Genomic DNA, 8,904 nt, shown 5'->3' with positions numbered 1-8,904 from the left:
TCAGGTGCGACGCGGCACCATGAGATTCCCACGATCATTGCGGGGGTTTAAAAGGCACCCCGGAGGCCGCAGCCCCCTCAGCGTTTCCCGCCTTTCCTCTCGCCCCTCAGCGCTTCCCGCCCTTTTTGCCGGCCCTCGGCGCTTCCCGCCCTTTTTGCGCCCCGCCCCTCGGCGCTCCCCGCGCTGCGCATGCGCGGCCGCATGAGGCGGTGTCGGCCGCCTCCCTCCCCGCAGCCGCCGCCGGGCCCCGCCGCGCCCCGCGCCATGTCGGACCGGCTCGCCAAGCCCTCCTGCCTCATCGTCGCCAGCGCCGCTGCCGCGGGTGAGACGCTCTCGGTGGGGGGGAACCCTCAGGTTCGCTCCGGCCGCGGGTGCTCCGCGTCCCCGCCCTCTTCGGCGCTCGTCGGTGCGGTGTCCGCTGTACACACCGCGTTCGGGCAGTGAGCTCCGGCGTGTTTGCTCCGCTGGCGGGGCTCGTCACTCGTGTGTGCGCCCCACGGCTGCCTCGGCAGTGGCCTGCCAGCTGTGTGTGTGCCGGTGCCCGCGGCCGAGCCCCGCGGTCGCAGCTGTGCCCTCCCCGCACACGCTGCGGCTCTGCCCGTTCCCCACACACGGACACCTGCGCTGCAGGTGCTGCCTCCTGGTGCAGCCGTGCTGGTTTGCCCCCCTGCGTGTGGCTTTAGTGGCTTTCAGCTGAAGGAGGGCAGGGTTAAACGGGATATTGGGAAGAAATCCTTCCCTGTGAGGGTGGTGAGGCCCTGGCACAGGCTGCCCAGAGAAGCTGTGGCTGCCCCATCCCTGGAAGTGTCCAAGGCCAGGTTGGACGGAGCTTGGAGCAACCTGGGCTAGTGGAAGGTGTCCCTGCCCATGGCAGGGGGTGGAATTTCTTGATCTTTAAGGTCCCTTCCAAGCTAAACCATTCCTGGATTCTCTGATTCTATTCTTCAGTATACAGCTCACCTGTAATGAATGTTGTACACTTATTACATCTTATAATCATAGAATCATAAATCATTAAAAAAAACCCTCTAAAATTCAAAGCTTTTGAGATGAGCTTTTTAATGTGCTTTGCTAGATGAACTGAGCTAGTGTGGCTGGGATTAAACTATCGCTGTTGTTTCCTTAAGGTGTTGGAATCTGTTTTCCAGGTGTCTCAGCCCAGTCCTTCCTTCACTGCTTTACTCTGGCCAGCTCTGCTTTTAACCTGCAAGTTGCAACTCCTGGGGTGAGTAAAGATGGGCAGATACTGTGATCTCAGTCTGGAGCCAGTTGATATCTTGATTGATGTGAGAGAATCGCCCTCAAAGTTTGACAGGCGGGAGAGCTATTAGAATGAATTACATGGGGAAAAATGGAAAACTTGAGGTTTTTGAGAGCTGCAGTATCCCAAAGTCCCACGTGGCTGTCCTTCAGGAAGCGTGGTGGGTGTCTGTGCGGGGATCCTGACCGTGTGAACCGTGTTGTCCCCAGGGGAAGTCGATTGATTTCGTGGATGTGAACGAGGGCAACACGCGCTGGATCCAGGACTTCCGCATGAAATCCTACGCCAGCCCCGCCAAGCTGGAGTCCATCGATGGTGAGGCCTTCCCCAGGGGCACTGTCATCTCCATTGTCAGGGGAACAGGTGCTGCCTAGGGCCAGGTTTTCAGGGAAGAACAGGAAAGGCATAGAACTTGTGTTCTAAGAGAAGACCGTGGCAACTGCAGTTGTTTGTTTACTTTTTATTTAAGAGGAAGTCCTGGCAACTGCCTTGTTGTTTTCTTATTTGTCTTGGATTGGTAATTCTCTTAATATATACAGTACATATCATCTCCATCTCTTGTGTATATATATATACACACACTACATTGTTATTGGTTAAAAATAAATATTTTGCTGAAGTGGAAGTGAGCAGGCAGAACAGTTGTAAGTGTTGCCTGGGTAGGCACAGCTCATTAAAAATATGTTCCCTGCCCTAACAGGGACCTTTTTCTTTACCCCTCATAGCTCTGTTAATTTCTTTAGTTCACTTTTGACTGCTCTGTGTGGGTTTGCTGATTTTTATTTATTTATTTATTTTTTTTCAAACCTGCACTGTGTTTATGGTCAGGCTTTTTTGTTTGTTACCTCTGTTGTGATGAGCTCACGCTTTCCTCCTGCCCAGGGGCTCGGTACCACGCCTTGCTGATCCCAAACTGCCCTGGGGCTGTGACTGACCTTGCCAACAGCGGGTACCTGGCCAAGATACTGCAGCACTTCAGCACTGAGAGCAGTAGGTGAACGTCCTTGGTTGTTTTGGTAAATAAAATAGTGGTTCTGTGCTGTTCCTGCAGGACTCTTGCCTTCTAATGCCTTCAGTGTTTGTGTAGTTAAAGAGCATTCAGAGCTGGCAAGGAAAAACAGTGTCTTAAAAGGGGGGGGGAACAAGTATCTTAAAAGGGTCTTAAAAAAGGAAAGGAAACCTTAAAAGAAAAGTCTCCCAAAGTGTCTGAAAGGGGAAGTCTTGAAGGAAAAAGGGGGTCTTAAAATATCTTAAAGCAATGCCAGTAGCTTTTCCAAGCTTGTCTCAGAAGAGGATTCCCTGCCTTACAGTGATACAGAAATGGCTCTGTGGAAATCATTGGGATTCAAGATTCAGAGCCAGGTGTGGAATGTCACAGGATCATCATTAAGGCTGGAGTTAATCAGGACTTTGGGTGTGCTTCATGTCTGAGCATCTGTGTTTCCTCTTTGCTGCTGTCTCTGGACTTGGAGTTACAAGCTGTTAACTTCTTGCAGGACTGGGGCAGTTCCTATTCTCCCTCTTATTGTTATAATAATAATGATAATAAATCTTATCATAGACAGTAATTGTTACTGCAGTGTGCAGGAAAGCCCTAACAGCCCAAGAGAATATTAAGAGTGCAGTGTAATTCTCTTGCAGGAGGGCAGTGTCCTCACACTCTCCTGTGTTCTGACTGTTTGAAGATGCTCACAAATAGCTGTAATCTCTTCCCCTAGAGCCCATCTGTGCTGTTGGACACGGAGTGGCAGCTTTGTGTTGTGCCACCAATGAGGACAAATCCTGGGTTTTTCAGGGGTACAGCCTGACAGGGGTAAGTTGAGCTTCTGCCTGACTTGCTGTTTGGGGACTTTCCTTGCTGTGATTTCTGGTGGGTTTGGTCTTAACCTGAAATTCCCTAAGAATAAAACTCATCAGTTTGCTACGCTGAGTTTGTGCAGGATGTGGAGAGTTGTCTTTGACAAGGGGCCCAACACAGTGCATGGGGAGATTATCCCACTCTGACAGGCATGTGGAGTGTTTTCCCTCTGACTGTGCAGTAAACTTCAAACTGAAGCAATAAAATGCTGGAAATTCCCACTGCACCCCTTTGGATTCATAGCTGAGGGCTTCTAAGAGCTTTTTTTTTTTTTTTTTGGTTCCATAAATTCTAGGGCAAGTTATTTCTCAAGGTGCTGTTTCATTTTAAAAGGCAGAGGAAGTCATAGGAAAAAAAGACAGAGGAAGCTTCAGGAAAAAGGCTGTTTGTACAAATTGGCTTGTAATTAAAGTAGCCAGTTACTGCTGATAATTTATCTTATGTGCAGCCATATCTCTTACCTCACAGTCCCTCTGTATGGCAGGTGTGCCAAGGTGATGCCAATCTCTATAGTGCGGCTTTTAGGGTTGAAAATTTACATGAAAAGTTAAGAAATCAAGATTTTTGGGGACTCAGATGCTGTCAATGTCCTCACGTGCTTCTATTTCACTTAAGGATTGTGCATGGATTGTAATAATCCATGATTAAATGTTTTAAAACGTGATGTGGCCTAACTGTAGTTGATGTGGAAACCATGAAATGACATTTCCTCCTGTGCATGTAAAAGCTGAGCTGAGTGCTCTTAAGTTTTTCTGTCTTGATTTATTTGTTTCCCATACTCGTTCTGAGGTGGATTACTGTTATTTGGGCACTACAAGTGGCACAGCATCTGTGTCCAAATGTTTGTGTCCCACAGCCAGACAGGTCTGTGCTTCCCTGAGGTTAATCACATGTGCAGAAATTGTTTGGTGTTTGCTTTCAAGTGAGATAAAGGAAGTTTTCAGTTGGCTTCCTGCAGGAAATCCATCGAAGCTGCACGTGGTCCTTTGGTTGAGAGAATCATGGAGGGAACAGGAATATGAGTTGCAGGGAAATGTGTGGGGTCTGCTTGGCTTTTTTTTTCTGTAAAAAACCAGACAAACTTATCTCCTTTTGATCTTCTTTCAGCCCTCTGTATATGAACTGGTGAGGGAGCCGAACTTTGCCAGTTTGTCCATTATTGTGGAGGATTTTGTGAAGGATTCTGGAGCTACGTTCAGTGGTATGTCACTCCTGGTGTCCAGGACTTCACATTTTGGGTCTCCCTCTTGCAAATGGGTGTTTGTGTGCCAGTTGTACCCAGCTGAGTGGGACTCTGCCAGGGTATCTCATCTGGCATTCCCATTCCCTAATTTACTAGTGATTTTTCAAGGCTGGGTTGGATGGGGATTGGAGCAATCTGGTGGAAGGTGTCCCTGCAAGGGGGTAGGATGAGCTTTAAGGTCCCTTCCAACCCAAACCAGGCTGGGATTCTGGGATTCTGTCTGGAATGAGGTAACTTAAAAATTCTGGTTGGGGTACTGAGCAGTTGCTGGTAGATCTGAGCACACTGGGGTATTAAAATTGGCCAGAAAATCAGTATTTAATTTTTGTAGCATGGTGATTACAAACTGATGTCTTGCATAAGAATGGCAAGGTAATCACAACTTTAAAATACATACTTCGAGGTCTTTGTAATGAAAATCTCTTGACTGTATGTGCCTTCCCCACCTGGTGCTCATCAAATCAAGGGGCCAGTCCCGTCCTTTCAGAAAAGGGTTTTTCTGGGGAAATCATTGCAGGATCAGGGGCTTGAGGCTGTCCCTGTGTGGGGTTAGGGATCAGCACCCAGCAGGTGTGTGAGGTCAGAGCAGTTCCCTGCTGTGTCTGTGCTCTGTGCACTGACTCTCCCTGCTGTGCTCTCTCCCGTGCCCAGCCAGCAGCCCCGACGCTGTTCATGTCGTGCTGGACAGGCACCTGGTGACGGGGCAGAACGAGAATTCCACCCTCCCTGCTGTCCAGAACCTCCTGATTCTCTGCAATGTCAGGTGAGGCAAGGTGGGGATAAGAACTGGGAACAGCCAGGGGTGTGAGCATCTTTTAGTTTCGGGAATATTGTCCCTCCAAAGAGGCTTTTGCCCTTGGTTAACTAATGAAGTGAGTGTCATTCTTGATCAAGCTCTTCAGGCAGTTGTGTCTGGTAGAAAGCATCTGATTATTTTAAAAAAGATTAAATTGTGGGGAGAAATGCGTAGCTATAGTGGAACTGGTAAAGTAAACTATTAAATAGGCTTCACTAAATATTTTTATTAGGAGAAACATCTCTTGTTGCTCGAGCTTTGGCAGGTTAGCATTGAGTCAGTTCTGATTGAGGATTCTGGGAATGAATGGACTTAATTCCTCTGGAAGTGGCTTGGCTGTTTGAGTGTCACCTTGTCAGACAGAAGAGCACATGTAGATAACCCCAAAAATCTTCTCCTGCTCAGGGCAATGTGTGTTACAGGTCCTGTGCTGGCTGTGGACTAATGGGTCGTGTCATGTCTGGCTGTGTTTCCTCCAGCAGGAAATGAAGGAGCAGGTCTCTTTGCAAATGGGACAGATGAAGAGCCAGCAGGCTGAGGATTTCCTTGGCTCTTGGATAAAACATCCCTGTTGTGGGCTGGGAAGTGACTGTGACAGTGGAGTGGCCGTGTCAGGTTCTGTGTGTACCGAATGGATGAAGCAACTGTGACCCCCCCCTTGCATTTTTGCTGCTGCATTTGCTCAGTGCTTCTCTAGACATTCAGTCTGCAGGGGGGGGAAACTGTCTTCTTGAAACCCATCCCACAGTTGGTGCTGTGAATACAAGTGGCTGAAGCTGGAGGCCTTGCTCTGGGCTGGCATTGCACTGATGCACAGTGTGCCCTTTGTTTTCTTCCTTGCCCGTTCACATCCTTGGAATTGTGTTTAAAAAACGTTTGCTCAGCGGATTTTTAAGTGGTCTCACAACTGGTTATTTGTTCTCCTTTGTGCTGCTTAACGTTGTGAATTTTGTTCTCTTTAAAATATTCCTCTCTGGGAGTATGTTGCTGCTGGCCCTTGCTGGAATTTCATGGACAAAAGGGACTAAAAATGCTGGCAGATAATGTGGATCACATCTGAGGAACCAGCTGCAGGCTGGAATCTGGCCTTCTCCTCCCTTCTGACCTGCACATGTGGCTTGAAGCTGAGTGTGGAAAGGAATAACCAGATTGAGAAGATTTCTTTTCACTGTTGCAGGCTCAAACACACTAAATATATTGAAAAGTAGATAAATCACCTTTTAGGTAATTGATTTTTCCTTCCCTCTTGGAATAGTGGGCAGCATTTCTACAGTGCTCTGAAGGGAAGGACCTTTGGACTTACATTTTTGTTTTCTTACTGGAGTAATATTGACTATAACAAGTCATCAAGTCAAAGTAACTTTGTCTCTTCTGTAGAAACCCAACTGTTTAGCTCTGTCTCAAGAATTTGATGTGATTTTTAAAAGACAAAATATCTTGCTGTGGGATTTGCTGGGTCTTCTACTGTTACATTCCAGAGCCCAGCTCTAGAATTTAATTTTGAAAGGGAAATTGGGCTCTGATAGAAATTATCGAATGGCTTTGATAAATCTTCATTCCTGGCAAGACTTCTTAGGGGTTTGATGCTGACACCTTCAGGGCACACTTTACATCTGGAAAGCCACAACTCGAGTGGGAAGTGGGAGTCTGAGTGGCCACAAGTCTGTATCTCCTTTAGGACTGTTTCCATGGGATTTTGCCAAAATCCATTGCACCTTTCTCTGCTTGCCTGTAAAAATAGAATATTGATGTCTACCCCGTGTCCTGTTTTCATTCCTTGCATGAGGTTCTGTCATGGATGAGCTGCCAGGTGAGCAAACAGCAGTCAGGCCACTGCAGACTTTGATCAGTTCAATACTGTGCTATTTTTTTCCCTTATTTCGTGGCATCTGGGACCTGTTGGAATTGCTCTTTGTACCTCTGTTGGGTAGTAAACTGATGGACAAAGTGCAGTGCCTGGAGATTTTGTGGTGCTTCCTTGTTCCTCCCACATGAGAGCAGACAGAGAGGAGTTTCTGTGTGTGTGTTTTCACTCTTTCCCATCACACAGACACTTTTATCTCCTCGGTGATGAAGTTGCTCCTGGAAAACTGAGGGAGGATTGAGGGATGTGTGCAGGTGTGTGCCAGCAGCTTCTGAGGTGGATCTGGATGGTGGGCTGGATTGTGTCACTTTTAGAAATCCTGCTGATGAATTGGGAGCCATTAGCATCATAGGGTCTTGGAATTAAGGTTGGAAAAGACCTTGAAGACCATCAAGTCCAAGTATCAGAGCAGCACTACCACTGTGTTCACCACTAAACCGTGCCCTCAAATGCCACATCCACATGTTTTTTGGAACACTTGCAGGGATGGTGACTCCACCACTGCCATGGGCAGCCTGTTCCGATGCTTGACAACCCTGTCCACGAAGAAATTTTCCCCATTATCCAACCTAAATCTCCCCTGGCACAACTTGAAGCCATTAGTGATGGTAGCTTCAAGTTCTTGTACAGAATGACTAATTCTAGTTGGGGATTGGAAAAAAATTGTCATGAAAGGAGATTTCCTGTCCCAAGAGGTTGGAAAGGTTGGCAAGTATTACTGGCTCTGGGTGTGTCTAACAAAAGGTAAGGGCATTTTTAAATCAAGTTTTACAGGGTGTGTAGTGATTCTTTGGGATCTCTCCACAAACACACATTTTATTTCCTCCTCATTCCTGAGTCTAAGCTTGTCCTTGTGACTGTGAGAGAGAAAATCTTTCTGGGAGATGACAGACATCTGATTTCTTAATCTGAGGAGGTATGGGCATCTGGGAAACCCCTGAAGGGGTTTGTAAGCTGGGCTCAGACAGGATTCTGTGGGAGATCTCTTCATCTGAAGAGAGGTGAAGCTGAGGAAGAGTTAGGGAGGAAAGGTTCTTTGTGTGACTGACTGAAGAGCTGTAGAGGCTGAAGGTTCATGTGGTTGTTGGGTTTCTGCCCCATTTCAGGAAGGATGTAGATTTTTGTGGCTTAGCCCCGGAAATCAGGCACCTCCCAACATCCCCCTGTGCTGCAGGGAAGGGGAAACCCCAGAGCTGAGAGGGGAACAGCAGCTGCCACTGCAGCAGGTAAGGGACCCTGTGACACTTCAAGCATAACTTGTTCATCTCCTGCCCCCTCAGCTCCTGAGGTGGCTGAGGGTAAGTGGAGCAAGGTTTAACTGTGATTGAGGGACCTTGTCCTGCCTCTTTTTTTTCCCCTTTCACTGCAGTATTTTATTGCCTCTTGGGCAACTTTGAGAACACTCGAGTTTAATTTGAGCCCCAGCTTTGAGGTGACAGATTCCATGCACGTGGGTAGAGCTTTTAATGCTGGCTTGCCTTGGACAGGGAAAAGGTCAGCTCCCTTTGGGCAGCTGTGCTTTCTGCCTGGCCTGCTTCCCACCCCTGACACCTGCAGGGACAGAGGGGCTGGGTGAGTCCCCTGAGGTGGCTTCATCTCCCTCTGGCAGACTGGCACTATTCCCAGGGCAGGGCTGGGAATGCAGCCCCAGGTATCCATGTCTGGTTGTAGCTGGCTGTCCCTTTGTTCCCAGGTTTTTATGGATGTCCTGACAATAGTGCTGCTGTGTCACCCTGCTGTGAGTGAGCACTGGTTCCCTTGGCTCCTTTCCCTTGTGTTACTCAAGCTGGGTAGAGCACGTGTGTGTCAGTGTTGTAGCCTCATTACTGTGTTTCTTCCCTTTTTAAAAAGTTAAGTTCAGGCAACTCTGTCAGGAAACAGT

The 8,904-nt window shown here is 47.9% G+C and overlaps 1 protein-coding gene across 2 annotated transcripts; it reads left to right on the top strand.

The window, feature by feature from the left end:
• Window positions 1–225: 225 nt before the first annotated feature.
• On the top strand, window positions 226–6,913 carry PDDC1 (Parkinson disease 7 domain containing 1). 2 transcript variants are annotated; one of them, XM_017838010.1, is made up of 8 exons: window positions 226–322; window positions 1,149–1,225; window positions 1,471–1,576; window positions 2,144–2,251; window positions 2,980–3,074; window positions 4,227–4,320; window positions 5,014–5,125; window positions 5,641–6,913. In XM_017838010.1, the coding sequence occupies exons 1-8, from the start codon at window positions 265–267 to the stop codon at window positions 5,645–5,647; spliced, it is 657 nt and encodes a 218-aa protein (XP_017693499.1). In that variant the 5' UTR covers window positions 226–264; the 3' UTR covers window positions 5,648–6,913. The 2 variants fall into 2 exon arrangements, with proteins under 2 accessions (XP_017693499.1, XP_017693498.1); XM_017838009.1 differs by having other exon boundaries at window positions 5,638–6,913.
• The last annotated feature ends 1,991 nt before the right edge of the window (window positions 6,914–8,904 follow it).

This window comes from Lepidothrix coronata, unplaced genomic scaffold (genome assembly GCF_001604755.1).
Source record: "Lepidothrix coronata isolate B3197 unplaced genomic scaffold, Lepidothrix_coronata-1.0 Scaffold319, whole genome shotgun sequence".
NCBI classification, from domain to species: domain Eukaryota; kingdom Metazoa; phylum Chordata; class Aves; order Passeriformes; family Pipridae; genus Lepidothrix; species Lepidothrix coronata.
Note: the sequence above shows the minus strand (reverse complement) of the source record. Positions and strands in the feature narration are given on the sequence as shown.

What these genes read in the sequence shown, in the direction of transcription:
- PDDC1 (XM_017838009.1), top strand. Translation starts at nt 265, where the DNA reads ATGTCGGACCGGCTCGCCAAGCCCTCCTGCCTCATCGTCGCCAGCGCC. An exon ending in TGCAAGTTGCAACTCCTGGG is followed by an intron (nt 1,226 to 1,470) that starts GTGAGTAAAGAT and finishes TGTTGTCCCCAG; the next exon opens with GGGAAGTCGATTGATTTCGT. An exon ending in TTCTGGAGCTACGTTCAGTG is followed by an intron (nt 4,321 to 5,013) that starts GTATGTCACTCC and finishes TCCCGTGCCCAG; the next exon opens with CCAGCAGCCCCGACGCTGTT.